Source organism: Chaetodon auriga, chromosome 9, assembly GCF_051107435.1.
Source record: "Chaetodon auriga isolate fChaAug3 chromosome 9, fChaAug3.hap1, whole genome shotgun sequence".
Classification (NCBI taxonomy): Eukaryota; Metazoa; Chordata; class Actinopteri; order Chaetodontiformes; family Chaetodontidae; genus Chaetodon; species Chaetodon auriga.
In genome coordinates this window covers 9,651,684-9,666,799 of record NC_135082.1, presented here as the reverse complement: position 1 = coordinate 9,666,799, position 15,116 = coordinate 9,651,684, and the positions used below count along the sequence as shown (strand labels likewise).

The following is a 15,116-nucleotide window of genomic DNA, read 5'->3' as shown; positions in this document are numbered from 1 at the left end:
CTGAGGGGAGCTGCACAGTGGGATCATAAGCAGAGGGAGAAGGGGGAAAAAGGCCAGTATTAACTTCAATCATGTGAGATGAATCTCCTTGCCACATGATAATCCACCATCTCCACACCCTTCTTTTCCATCTCGCAACAAAGGGCACACTATTCCCTGCACTCATTGTCACCATTGGATAGAAAATGTGAGCTGCAGAATCGTCGAAGTACAGTTAGAATAGTTTTTGTTGCACTTTGTGTGCAAAAACAATGTAAAGTCAAAAACTGTGATCTCATTATCAACACTTGCAGAGGTTTTGTTCATTAGCATCCTCACGTCTGATGTGTGTACGAATGCACCCGCGCAACATTCACTTCATTTTATACTCTACTTCACCTCATCACCATGGAAACCCTGATTTGTGAAGATGTTTATTAGTATTCTCTGATGTGTGTGTGTTTAAGAGTAATAATAGTATGTGCTGTAATTATAGGTGCACAACAATCCCTCGAACTCCGTTCTCATTCACTGGACAAACGTGACCTTGAACCTTGTCTTTTGCATAAATTGTATTCAAGTCAAAGCCAAACCGCTACGTTGGCTTATTACTCGGGTACAAGCAGTACTCCACTGTCTGTCTGCGCTCCGTCTCTGTCTGTCTCTCTCCCTACCATGACGGAGGGTTTCATCATTCTTCGCTGCCTCATCTTATGATCCCTTTTTTTTTTTTTTTTAGTCATCGGCTCACCTCACTCTCTTGTTTGGCTCCCTTTTTTTTTTTTTTCCCCCTTATCAACTTAAGAGGAGGAACATTTCTCTCCTCTTCACACAGTGGAGTTCAGCAGCAGCCTGCGTGAGCTAAACTGTGGATCATTTTTCATTGCATTGACACAAAATGAATTCAATGACCACGTCTTTCAAAATTCAGGAATTCAGGAATTTTCTCACTAAGACTCCAGCGATTGTCTGTGGACTGTATCTGCGGCCCCTTTTTGCATGTGTGTACATTCTAATTTTCTTATTCTAACTTCATTACTATCTATACAAAGAGGGGAACACTTTGGAGGAGGCGATTTACATAAACACGGGCAGAGATAGACAAGTGTCTGATGGATGAATAGTGGCTGTGAGAGTGAGAGGAGTGCGTGTGCGTGGTTGGAGACGAGACGACGGAGAGGAAGACCATCTGTACTGCAGTCTCTGACGAGCTTAGAGCTTTCTATTATTCGTCAATATCTGTGTTTTCAGTCGATGTCCCCTTCATACAGTCGTGAGCGTGTGTACGCAGCTTTTGTATGTCAGTAAGACAAGTTAAATCTATTGATAGCCAATGAGAAATTCACATGAGGAAGCACAGAAAAGGTAAAAAAAAAAAAATATCTATATATATACTGTATATATATATAAAACAGAGGGGAAAAAAAGAGAGCAGTTTGAATGAAATGCGTTAAATAAAAAAGAATTTGCAGATGACAGCATGGAAATTACTATTATTATGTGTTTGTGTTTTGAAAAAATGCAAAGTTAGAGCGCACACAAAAAACACTAATAATACTAACAATGGGTAGTATTACGAGGTATCAGTCCATTTGAATATTTTGGGAGATTTTTAGCGTTCTGGTTATGAGATTCCGCTGCGTGCCATTTTACATGTGTGTGAAGACAACTGTGCAGAGAGCTTTGAAATAGTGAAGTTGACACTGAGAAATGTGTGTAAGTAATCACTAAAACTGTAATATTCCCCATCTTGTCTTCAGCTTTACAATCCCACTTTCCTTCACTCTCCTTTATTTTTTTCACATGGAGCAGCAGTGGGTTTTTTTTTTTTTTTTTTTTTAAGGTGGGACGAGGAGGAAAGACAGCGTGACAGATTATGGCAGACACAGGAGAGCAGCTTCAGTTGGGATCTGATCCCAGGAGAGCAGGAAAATGGGACCCCTGAAAGTTGGGTCCTAACGACTGTGTTGTCTCCACTTTGTCATTTCAAATATATGTATGTGTATTTATCTTTTTTTATTATTGCTTCATAATTCACAGAAAAGAAAACACAAAGGAGAAATTCATTTTTTCAGGGATACCAAAGTGCAGTGCAGATTAATTTTGAATTGGATGCAAATGAAAATGGAAAATATTAAGAAATGACACATTTTGGCTGCTATTAGCCACAAATTCTAGCATTTTCTTAGCGGTGACAAAGAAAATAAGGCTTTTACTGTTATTAACGGTAATTTCAGCCATTTCAGGGGATTGCTGGGGAACATACCGTGCACAGTTGCATTTTTTCCCTGATTTTGATGCATCCTCCACCCAGGAGCAAATCAGTTCACTCCTTCAGTACTACAGAACTTGTTCTGAATCGGCGCTCCCTCCAACGCTCAAAATGCTATGTCCGAGGGTGGCCTGCGCTGTAAACTATTGAATCTGGAAAAAGCAACATAATTGCAGGCGCTGAAGCCCACATGTTCTGCCTGTTTTACATCCTTTACAGAATTACACGGTGGGGTGAGGAAAGTCAACCAGCATAATACAGAGTCCTGCTGCCTATACTTTGCCTGTCAAACTGCTAACAAGCACAAATGATTTTTTAATGATAGGCCCCTCTATCCCACAAAGCTGTCTACTCACAAACACTCATACTCACACACACAGCGCACATTGCACACATTCGCTCCCACACACATCCATAATGAGTTTTATCAAGGGAAGTACATGTGGTTTAATGGATCACTGCAAATGCCATTCCCACTCACACTATTGTATTCGAGTTCCAACAAGATGCTTCTTTTTCCCCTGTGTCACTTATTTTTCGGAGAAACAGCGTGCTGTGCATGAATACTCCAAATGATGATGTATCTTAGGTGCAGAAAACTAAAATCCCTACTGAGCAAAGACGCGAGTGAAACTGCGGCTTTAATCATGCAATGTTTCAAACAAGTAATGTGTCTTTGTAAATCAGTGTGAATATGTTACATACAGTGTGTGGTTTGTTGCATTGAAAAAAATAATGCACTGGTTGGGGCCTACAGGTCCAAGTACTGGTAAGACCATTAAAAAGGCTGGAGAAGCTGGAGTAATGGATCCATGAGTTTGAAGGCTTATCAGGTTTATAATATCAGGAGGGAGGAAAATTTATGGTGGCGTCAATCGGACGTTCCAGTGAATGACGTTGCTGTCATCATTTCACACAGGGCTAATGGTGGCCTAAACGTATTTTTTTTTTTTTTGTTATTCCTGTTTCACTTAATATAGCCCCATTTTCATTTGAATCTGAGTGAGTACACACTGATTCAATCCCCTGTTGCACAGCTCACATTCAGTTTCCGTGCACGCTGAAAAACAGACTTGCATTCTATCGTGTAAAGCGTCTGACATAGTGACTCCCCCTCCTTCTGTTCTGTCATTGGCTCTGTTACTGAAAAGTGATCTGGGAAGCATTCGACATCACAGATGCCTGCGCACACATATACATAAACATTGCTAACCCACGTCTTAGTCCTGTTAGGTATATTGCGCACGTGTTTTTCTTACTTGTTCTTGTCATTCAATATACCCTATTTACATTAGAACTGAACGCAGCATATACTGATTAAGGAACTTCTTGTACACCTCGTGTTTGGTAATCCTGTATTTGCTTGTTCTCTCTTGCCTTCTCACATACATTATTTCATGTGTTTCTATTCAAATCTCTTTGGTTTCTCTCCCTTCCTTCCTTATGCTTTTCCCCTCTGTCAGGGAAAAGAATTCAAGGAAGCATTCTAGATTGGCTTCTTTCACCCTATAGCACAGTCTAATTCAGATATATCGTCCAGCACATTCACATTGAATGCACAGATTGAATGCACAGATCAACTGACGGACAAACGCACATGTCAGCGTGCACACAATGTACAGACAGGTGTGTGGAGCCCAAGGCAGCTGCCGACGCTGCTCAAGGTTCAAAACACACATTAACGTGCATTCTAAGCGTGACGATGACAGCAACAGTGTCGTATCAAAAGAAAGGCATTGATCTGATTAGAATGCAGGGCCGCATTTGCCCCCACATCTGTCATAATATCAAGTAACAAACATGCGATCGGTTTTCTATTTATGGAATAACTGAGATAGATTTTCATGTCTGCTTCAACCCGTCGCACCAATCCGTCTTTCTTTGAGTACTTGTAGATTGCTACAACATCGGGCTGTGTCTACCGCTGATGGTGATAAGGAGTGATTGGATTTTGCATGTGTAATCACTGGTTATGGGATGTTAATTGTACAGAGCGCTGGCCTGTGGGATGTAACATTAGATATGTGCGGCAAGCACACACACACACACACATGCACGCATTCGCACTTTGATGTTGTGTAACTGCTTCCACGTAGCGTTTGTTTAGACTAGAAGATGTGTTTGTGGCCCTATTATTGTCATTGTGGTTGGATGGGATGATTTGCATAAAGACTAATCCTAACTGTGATTGTGGAGTAGACACTTTTCTAGCGAGCAATTTAGTTCAGGATGATTTGCTGACTGATGTTACAGAACCCATGTGCTCTACTCTCTCAGGCCTCCTGGAGTTCTCTCCCGTCCTCCTACGATACCTCATCTCAGGTATGGGATCAACGGCTAGAGTTAGATTTTGTGCATATACCGTAGTATTGTAGTGTAAGTTGCCAGCAGATTTTAAAGTCCTTAGTGTTCTGTATAGTAAAGAAGGTTCCTTTTGTCATCCTTTATGACAAGTGGGAGGAAAAGACAAAGAGGCAAAGAAGACGAGGAATGGTAATATTCCCTGATTTCTTGCAGTGCTTGGGTACCTTCGTAGCTGGTTGGGTGCTTGGCAAGCTGTAGCCTAGAGGCTGAAACCACCTGTGGAGTGATTCACTCGCCTGTGGCACAGTCCAGTCCATCTGTTTGTCTGAGTAGAAGTATAGAGCTTCTCACCACTTCCCTGGCTAAGTTTCCTTCCAGGCCCTCCCTCTCCTCATTACTTTCAGCACAACTCTCGAGTTTCGCCGAGGCTGTGAAGAGGAGCCGTGAAGATCCAGCAGACGATTTTCATCTGTTTAATTCCTCTCTCTCTGATTGCGTCCGTACGCCTGATGAGTCACAGTTAACCCAGTCACACAGCTGTGTGATTCCCAGCGCATTGATTCATACAGTGCACCACCACAATGCCAACCTCTCTTCACTCTCCTCTTCCTTTCCCCCTCCCTCACAAACTGCTAATGAAGTGAATCACAACTGTTTTTCCCCCGATCCCTTTACCCCAACAGCTGATGGTGAGCGATTGCATCCACAATACTCTTTTAATTAGTATAGAGAATAAATTGGTTGAGCATGCCTTTTTCCTTAATTGCTTTTTCCTCAGCTTGGATTTAATTGGGCTGCAGCACTGTTTATTGATCTCCTTTGATGTGCTTTAATTTGGATAATTTTATATATTTATTTTGGACGTGACAAGATGGTTTGTCTTGAGGGGGAGAGTATTAGGCAGCGCGGCCGGTACTGCAGCAGACTGCAGTATACTCGGTGAGCCTGGGGTCCAGTGTGTGATGGCAACTAGGTGGGGAGATGATCAAACCCAGAAGGCAGAAAAGCAGCTCCACTACACTCTGAAAGGTCTCAAGTGAACAGCTCTTTGATCTCACATCAACATCTCATGAATGCCAATGCGGAGAAGTAAAGCGAGGGAGGCAGGCCTTCTAAGCCAGCCTTAACAGGCCTGCAGGCCAGTACATATTCATTCCAACAGCTAGTTTGTAGATTGTGACTGATTCATGCTGCGTCATCTCTCCCCCTCCTGCCTGCCACAACAAAGACCAATTTTCAGCCTCCGCCTCCATAGTTTCATAATTAGTGTGCTTCTCTGTGTGTGATTGTGGGTTTGTGCGTTTGTTTGTGCAAACAGTTGTTTGTGTGTCTGCATTTTCTTCTTTCACTTATATGACTCTCTTCTCTCCACCTGTGTAACTCCACTTTGTCTCTGGCAGGGGGTAACTTCACTCTGGCTGAGCTGGGAGTATGTGAGCCAACGCCCCCACCGCACCCCGCTGCTGTTCCCTACTGTCCCGACCTGGGCCTCCTCCAGAGGGGGTACTCCCTCAGTGCAGGCTCCGATGCCGACTCTGACCCGGAGGGCCCACTGTCTCCAGAGCGAGCCATCCAGCTGTGGGCCGGACGAGGAGGGGTAAAGTCCCGCCGGAGCTCAGGAGTGTCCAGTCGCGAGAACTCGGCCCTCACCCTCACCGACTCCGAAAATGACAAGTCTGACGACGAGTCAGGTAGGACCAAGGATTCTTGTGGTTGAGAGGGTGTGTATATGAAATACAGACCCATTGATTTGACAGTAAGAGGAAGATGCGCCAGACTGATAAAGTGCGATAGGCGATCTTTAAAGGGATTGTGAGTGAGAATGTATATCTTACACACATTTGTCGATATTGTTAAAATCTTTCAACCACCTCTCAAACAGACAGCCATTATATGAATTGCGAGTGAGCTGGATTTATGGATTGAGTCTGTTTCTGATCTGAAGAACAGTGGTTGCACCCCCCCAGAGAGCCATCCTTATTTTCATCAATAGCACTTAGCCAAAGCCCTCTAACTCTACCTTCTTACACCACTTATCTGCTGATATCTCACCGCTGCTCTGTCAGTCTTCAAAAAAGCCTTTTGGATTTTCTAGACAGCATATCTGGAGCACTTTAACTATTGTGATCCAACACAGAAATGCAGCGAGAAGTTGTTCTTTACTATTCAAGTGCGTCCTTTCTTCGAATCTCCACGCTAGCATGAGAGTGTGATGTTCCCAGAGGGAATCTCCATCCTGTGACAACTTTGTTTATTACCAACTTCCCATTTCCTTGTTAATCCAGACGCAGTCGTAAACCTGTGCACAAGCTTCGCCGAGGTGTCAATCGAGGTTAATGAAAAGTGGATGGAAGGAAAAGCAACAGTCTAATTAATTGAATTCTCTGCAGCCGCACATATCAGCTGTGGATCAACCTCTGTTCGACTGCGATCCTCCGAATCAGAGACAACTTCTGTCGACTGATCAAACTACTCAACACCTATTAAACACGTCAAGAAACACCTTCCCTGAGACGCACCTCGCATCCCATCAGCCGATAATTGCTTTGTGGTTAATTACCAAGCTAATCTTGCAGCCGCAGATATCAGCCGCAGACACCGCTCTCGCTCTGTCTGTCTCAGAGCCAGGAGAACGCCATTGAGCGCTCTGTCGCCGGCATTTCCAGACCTTGTAAAATTGGCTTATTAATCCAGCACTATATTGTGATAATCATTTGCCTGCAGTATGATGTCACTGAGTGTTGATTGTTGAGAGGATCAAACGTTGTTGTTGTTGTTTTTTTACTTTGCAAAAAGAAACTTTGTGGAAAAAGTGTTATTGATGGATATTTTTGTGCTCCTAGAGCACATTCACAAATTCATAGGGATGATTATGCAGAACATATGTCAGATCAGAATCAATTAAACTGAATGCAAGACATCAAAAGTTTGCTTTCTATAGAAGTGTTTCAGGGTTAGGAACCGTGGGCTCACACCTTTAGGCTCGTCTTCATAGTTTCACAGACCAGAGATTTCGATCAGGCTTCTGCATTGCTGCCTCTGCCAGCATGAAGAGATCAGACGCAGCGCGGCAGCCTGATAAAAGGACCAGGTGTGAGCGTGTGTCTGATCAAGTCAATTCGTTAGTTACTTAGTTGCTCTGAATGAGGAAATCTCACCGTTCCTTCCTGCATCTCCCTCCAAACAGAACATCTGATACTGAAGGTGCGTCACACCTCAAAGCACCCAGAGGAAAAATTTCACTCCCACCAGACCTAACCAGCGTGTGCGCCCCGAGCAGTGTGGGTGCTGAATTTGCAAGCGTGCGCATGTATATGTCATTGAGTCTGTCATTGTCTGTCTATATGCTATTTTGTCTGTCTATGGATGTGAGAGTGTGTGTGAGCCCAAACCTTGCGCATGTGTGTAGAAGTGTGAAACAGGAGCAGCGGGAGTGTCAAAACAGCAGGAGGAGGATCTGAAGGTCTAATAATAGAGATTGACAGAGGCAGACAGAGAAACAACATCATAAACACATGCTAACAAATCAAAAAGACGGTGACGTGCTAAAACACCAAACAGCATGGCTCTCATCTTGCAGCGTCTCTAACAAGCTTCAGAAGTCTCACCTCCACTTGCTTCTCCTCCTCCTCCTCTTCATCTCCCTCCTCTCCCACCTTTCTTCTTCATCTTTCAAGCTTCCTCTGTCTTCTCTTCGCTCGTGCTGTGCCTCTCACCATCCCTTGTTATGCTCCTGTCAGTACAGCTTGCCAGCCTGACTGACAGGTGTCAGTTTAAGGGTCTAGGGTTCCCCTTCAGGGCATGAGCATACATGTGGATGAATGTGTGCGCGTGCCCTATTGCAGATTTCACTACCAAAATAGAAAGCCCAGAGAAATGGTGACAGATATCACAAATCTCAGGGAAAGTACTATTTGTGAGTGTGTGTGTGTGTGTGTGTGTGTGTGTGTGTGTGTGTACGCGCGCGCATGGGTGTGTGCGTGTGTGTGTGCACAAGCTAGTTTTTGTGTCAGCTGAGCACCTGACTGCAGAGTAACTGATGGATAAATTTGCCGCTTTCTGTTGCCTCATATCTTATCTACCATTTGTCTATTTGTTTAATAATAATACCTTTTGAGCAATAAATGAACTCCAAAATATGTTACAAATTGGCAAGACTTGCTTCCCATATTTCAGGTTGCCTAACTACATGTGCTATTTTTAAATGTTTGATTCTGGAGGAGTTGAAATGTCTGGAAAAACAAACAAAACAAAACCTGAGTCGATAACAAATTAAAGAGTGTGATCTTTTGGATAGATAGCAGTCGTCAGTCGGGGTGCCTGGTGCCTTTGCTAGTCTCAACACAATTAGCACCACATATACACCTAACATAAACAACAACTCGCATAACTGTCATAGAGAACTTTGAAAAAAGCTCTATGTTTTTTAAGTTGAACTCCTGCATAGATGCAGTATATACAATATAGGACCATGTATGTATGCTTCTAAACATGACATGAGTATGCATCTGTGCATGGATTGAACAGAGGGAGAGATGGATAAAAATATATCTAGAGAGCTTTTGAATAATAGACAGGCATTAGAACAAGCATGTCCTACCATAGTGGTAAACATGTTTACCATTACTGGGGAATATATATTTTTTCTTCAGGATTTGACTTTTTTTGCATGATACGTCCACATATATACACACATACAGATTCAATACACAAGCTCTTGTAAACACATATGCACTGCATTAATAACAATGAAAAAAACGTTTATTTTTCTAGCAAAAAAGAAGATAAACACAAAAGAGACAAAGCAACAAACATTAAAAGCAGACAAACAGCTAAAAACATGAGGCAGAAACAAAAAATACACAACACACATTAAACAAAAGCAAGTCTACACAAATGGGTCATTTGCTGCTTTTTAAAGGTTTCAACGGCGTCCACAGATCGCAAGTCCAATGGGAGAGAGATCCAAAGAGTAGGAGCTATAACTTCAAAAGCATAATCTCCTTTTGTTTTGAGCCTGGAATGAGGAACAGCCAACAGACTCTGATCAGAGGACCTCAGATCCCCACTGGTTCTGTACGGCTGCAGTAGCTCTTTAATGCAGGCAGGTGCCTGACCACACAGCGCTCTAAACGTAATTATGAGAATCTAGAACTGGATCCTGCGTTTTCTGAGAAGCTAGTGTAAAGACATCAGGATTGGTGTTAGATGAGACCTTTTGGAGGACCTGGTCAGAAGCTTGGCAGCAGCACGAGTAGGCGGTTTAGGGCTTTCTTAAAATGGAATTCAGTTATCAAACAGGAGGAAATATTTGCATGTATAATTGTCTCCATCTCAGCTATGGGCACAATGGGCTTGAATTATTTTGTTATAACAAGCTGCATTAAATAATTAATTTTTAATAAACTATGATAATAGACTCTCAGTTGACAAGAATATTGAGTTATCCACAGCTAATATGAACATAGATTCGCGTGCATCCACACAAATTTACTTTAAAAGCCTTTAAAAACTTTTAACAAACCACCCACACAACAAGAAGCAGACATCAGTGGCTCCAGACTTGTTAGCATGTGCACAAGTCATTCATTCAGTCGTGTGGTTCACCTGTGTAGCAGTTTCCTCTGCAGACCTCTGACACCTGTTAAACCAGTTTCTAAACTAAAACTCTGTGAAATAATTTTTTCATTTGCTTTTTCATTCACTGCTAAATTCCAATTACCGACAAGTATGTAAAGCCTTTTAAATTAGTTTCCTAAATGCAACTCAGGGATTTCAAAGTTTCCCTACATCCAGCTTTATTGTCGAATATTGAATAAAGACACTTTGCTTTTATTGCCCCTTCCAGACACTATTAAAATAAAGAGACTAGAACGTTGACTTGGCAGAGCCAATACAAGTTTCATTTGCACAAGCAACACAGTGAGACAAACAAATATGGGCATAGATAGCAGCACTGGGAGATTTCATTTTGGCAAAGTGGAGGAAGAGATTTACTGTCACACTGTGCACTGCCTCGTAAAACTTCCGTCTGGAAACACAAGCAGGAGAATAGAAGCGCTTGTAAAGTCCCCCAGCAGTGGCTGATGGCCGCATCCAAACTGCATTGATCAGGAGGGAGAATGATTAAAACATGCATTAGATGAAATAAGATCAGGCTTTGACATTGATTTAAACCTGAAGCCCAGGGCAGACGTTATGGCCACAATCCACATTCCAGTGCTCGACACATGCTTGTGTGTGGGGTCCATATGTCTCTCTGTTTCACGGGCAGAATTTAATTCAACCTCAACATTGTTTTCCGTCAGTAAATCTTGGCTTTACTCACGGATGACTTTATAAACACAGACACGTACTGGCCGCACACCCTGCAGTCAAGGCCCGACCCAATCACACATGCATGCTGATTAACTGCTCTCAGACCATTTCCCTCTCCTCCTTCCTTCTCTGGCCCAATCTCTCCATCTGGTCCACTGGATAATAAATCATAGGGTAGTATTGTGACGTATGTGACAGGATGTATTAATCTCGTAATTAGAGAATGAAAAGGTGGCGCTAAATTTAGTCTGGCCTTTCTGCCGAACCCTGCCCCATGTCTGGGCATGTACAATTGCCTGGTTTCCCTCTCTGGCTCCTTCAGCGTTATCCTGAGAAGCTGGTCTGTATTATTATATTTATGTTGCTTAAACTTTATGTTAATTCTCTTTGACAAAGCAGGAAACTTTCAAAATGCCCCTTAAAACATCTGCTGTCAAAAGTTTCTTTGGTAGCTGGAGCTGTAATTATGTTTTATAAAAGCCCTGTTGGGCAAAGTGTTTCCTGATTAACTAATCAAATCTACTTGCACAGGTGGCAGAGTGCCTGCACCCGCACTGTCCTCTTTATTCTTTTTTTTTTTTTTTTTTTTATGTACTACAAGAATCCCATAAATCAAACCAAATCAACCACGTTCAAGTCAGCTGATGTGTTGCAACGTTCAGAGAATATTTAGAAGAGGAGCGCTGAAAGGATTGTCTTGTAATCAAGGTAAATTAAGATAATGGTTAATTATGGTCATTTAGATTTTAAATAAAACATGCTCTATATTTTGTAGCACAGATTGTAATTTTAGGTCACACAGTTGATTGTAAGACCCCTTTTTTTTCCTCACTGCAGCCACTTTCAACGCCACTAACCTGCTCCATGCAGCTGCTGTCTATCAAATTCAAGCAACACTTATAGAGTCAGACTGGTGGGGTCCCCCAAGACCACCGCTGTCCCCTCAGGGTCTCTGTGAGTGTGTGTGAGTAAGAAACCGAAAGTGAGAGCCTGTGTGTGCGTGTGTGTGCGTCTGTTAGGAGGGTTGGGGGCATTAGCCTCTGATTGAGTTTTCAGAGAGCAACGTGGGGTGCGAAAGGCTCGACAATGGTCTAACAGAATTAGTAGCTTGTGATGAATGGTGTGTGAGAGCAGCACTGACAGCTGGCTTTCACAAACACACACGACTGTGAGTGCACCGCGTGGATGTGTGTGCGTGCGTGCGTGCATGTACGCCTCCATACTTCACCCACTGGTTCAAGGACTTTTTGTCCATGCAGCAAGAGCTACACATGCCGGAATGAGCACAGCAGTGATGGATGCACACAGAGACACACACACACACACACACACACACACACACACACACACACACACACACATGCGGAGTGTATCTGTATACATGTCTATCTCTGGGTTAAGCCCAGGGTTTAAAAAATGCCCTGCAGTCAGGATCAATAAAGATTGGTCTATTCAACATTACTGAACACAGTGCTCATACATGCTCACACACTCACACAAAGGCAGTTATGAATAAAAAATAAACATTCACAACCCTCTTTGTATGACTCAATAAAGACATTGTTGGACCACAGTTGATACTGAAGTGAAGGCCAATAACACACACATGTGCACACACAAAGACATATGCACACACAAAGACATACGCATGCACAAAGGAAGGCAGGTGCGCACACACACACGCAGGCAGATGCATAAGAGCACTGTTTAATAAAAGCCTGGGATATTGATCACAGCAGATGGATGCTAACTCACATTAAAGAGAGGGAGCCTGGAGTGATCGAGAGAAGGCGAAGAAGAAGAGGAAAGCATGAAGGCTGAATAAATGGAAAGGAAGAGATGAAGGAGGGATTTTCTTATAAAGCTGACAATAAAGGCATTCAAACAAGCAAGCATTTGTAATCGCTGCGGCCACGTACGCACACACAGCCAACCTCACAAACACTTGACCTCCATGGCAAATTTCAGCTCCCTGGGGCAAAAAGTACAGCCGCTCAAAGGAGGGGGCTAAAAACTTGTTGTTGTGTGTTCTTGGTGCAGCGAGGACCCACCCATACTATCAGTATTATTATCAGGTAACAGAGTCACAGGGGTGGTGATATCATTGGCGTCGGACTTGTAACTTGCTGACGACTATGCTGCCGCCCTAATAGGGAATTTAGTTAGCCGTAATGGCCTCTCATGCCATCTTCAGAGCTGCCAGAGAAAGAGAGAGGAAAGAGAGTGGGGGGAGCACTGAGAGCAAATTGAGAATTCTCGAGCCAATTATGAGTGATCATATTTTCCTCTGCATGGTGCTGAAACTACTTTTGTACTTTAATGGTCAGCGCTTTGCCTCCTAATGAAGGCTGGAGGTATCCGATTGAGAGCCGGAATGAGGAAACAATGCAGGGGATGATGGCAGGGCGGAAGGCTGCATTCGCTGTTTTTGTTTGTTTTCCAGCCATGTCTGATTTGTATGTTTTCCTTTTGTTTCAACATTTCTGTGCTTTTCTTGTCCAGCTTTGCTTTGGGTTTGTTTTGGTTTGTTTTTTACTCTCATGCTTGCCTTCTTGATTTGTCATAATCTTTTTTGTTTCTTTTCTCTTGCTTTTCCTTTCTTTCCTAAATTCCTTCTCCTCTAGCTTACCTAGATGATGAGGAGGATGATGATCCATTTGGAGACTATGTAATCAGTAAGTCACGTCTGACTGTGGCTCTGCTTAGATCACTGGGCCCAGCATAGGCCTGTCTTCTTGTGTGTGATTGTGTTTGATGTGCTTTTGTGCTTTTTGCTGTATTTGTCCTTGTGTGATTTACTATTTTGTCCATAAGTTGATGTTTTTATGAAAGAAGCTGTTGCACACCATATAATAGCTTCTAACTGGGTTCCAGCTGAGAGAGTATAACATTATCCGAGTCAGTTCAAAGGCTTGCTCTTTCTGAAAGTATGATTGCGCATATTACTGTAATTGTTGTAATATTCACATGTCTGCAATCGAAACATTAGATTTTCTCCAGTCCATTGTTAAAAGTTGTCAGGATATTGGCAGTAGGTGGAAAAAGGGACAGTAAAATAATTGGTTTCTGTACATTACTCGCATGTTTCATCTGATACAAGACAAATCCATTGTTCTTTTTCACATGCCTCATCTACATTTACGAGCTCCTTTCATTATGATCTCCTGTTCATTAGCACACGTCCAACTGGTTAATCTCTTTGCACTTGATCAAAGAAAATTTCCCAGAGGGTTCTTTTTTTTTTTTCCTCCTCCACTATCGGAAAGTCAGCCGTATTTACTCGTGTCTCGGAGAGTGTTTGTCTCTATGAGCGTGAATTAGTGTTAATGTTTGTGTTATTGGGCTGTGGAGTTTTCATCTGTTTTCATTAGCAGGATCAGAGTGGTGGGTGTAAATGAGAGTGTGTAGTAGAAAAGAGGGAAAATAAACCTGTGTGTATACAGGTGAGGGTTATTTTTTTGGCCATCGGGTTTGTGTAATTGGATTTTTTGTACATATTTTGTACCTTAGATTTTATATGTAAGGTCAAAAACTTAAAGTAATAGAAAGGTAGTAAAGCATTCATACACATGGCAGCAAAGACCTGAGGAGATAACAGAGCACAGGTTGTCTGCTTGGGATCTTGGAGCACTTTCAAATAGATAGAAAGAGTTGCATTCACCTTTGACAGAACACACATTTAAGGCAGGTGAACTCACACATGCGTACAGTATATAAAAAGTAGATGATAAAGTGCACGCATGTATGGTATATAAATGATGGAGCTGAATGACACTGACACTTTTGAGTTAAATTCCTGTTAATAGAAATTCAGTCTTTGGCTCTTCTGGTTAAATTAGAATACCTATATGAGGCAAAGTTATTCCATCTGATATTTAATCATGTTAATTTTCCTCTATGCCTTATTTCATTACTTTCTGTACGTGGAAACACGTCAGAAATGTACTATTTACCGTGCACAGTTTCCTTGGTTTCCAGTAAGTAAATATTCATGACTTCCTCTGAAATGAAAGTCTTGAAATACATTTTATATACAACAGAGACAATATGCAGTGTACAATAACTGTGACTGATAACATCTTAACCTTTAGTATATTCTGACACAGTTCCTTTAAGAATCAATATAAAGTAATTTTAGATATAGCTTTTCGATAAAAGATGTACTTTGCACCCAGTACAAATTATTTTACTTAAGATGTGTCACAGACAATGAAAATGAGAGTTCATTGCTGATACTGATAGA

At 42.2% G+C, this 15,116-nt stretch overlaps 1 protein-coding gene across 2 annotated transcripts in view; it reads left to right on the top strand.

The window, feature by feature from the left end:
* Positions 1-15,116, top strand: part of tenm2a (teneurin transmembrane protein 2a) — a 202,793-nt gene that overhangs the window by 61,675 nt on the left and 126,002 nt on the right. Inside the window, exons 3-4 of one of the 2 annotated variants that reach the window (XM_076739125.1) lie at positions 4,529-4,573; positions 5,956-6,246. In XM_076739125.1, the coding sequence (XP_076595240.1) occupies positions 4,529-4,573; positions 5,956-6,246 (336 nt within the window). The remainder of the gene's footprint in view (positions 1-4,528; positions 4,574-5,955; positions 6,247-15,116) is intronic. The other variant, XM_076739126.1, reaches the window with a different exon arrangement.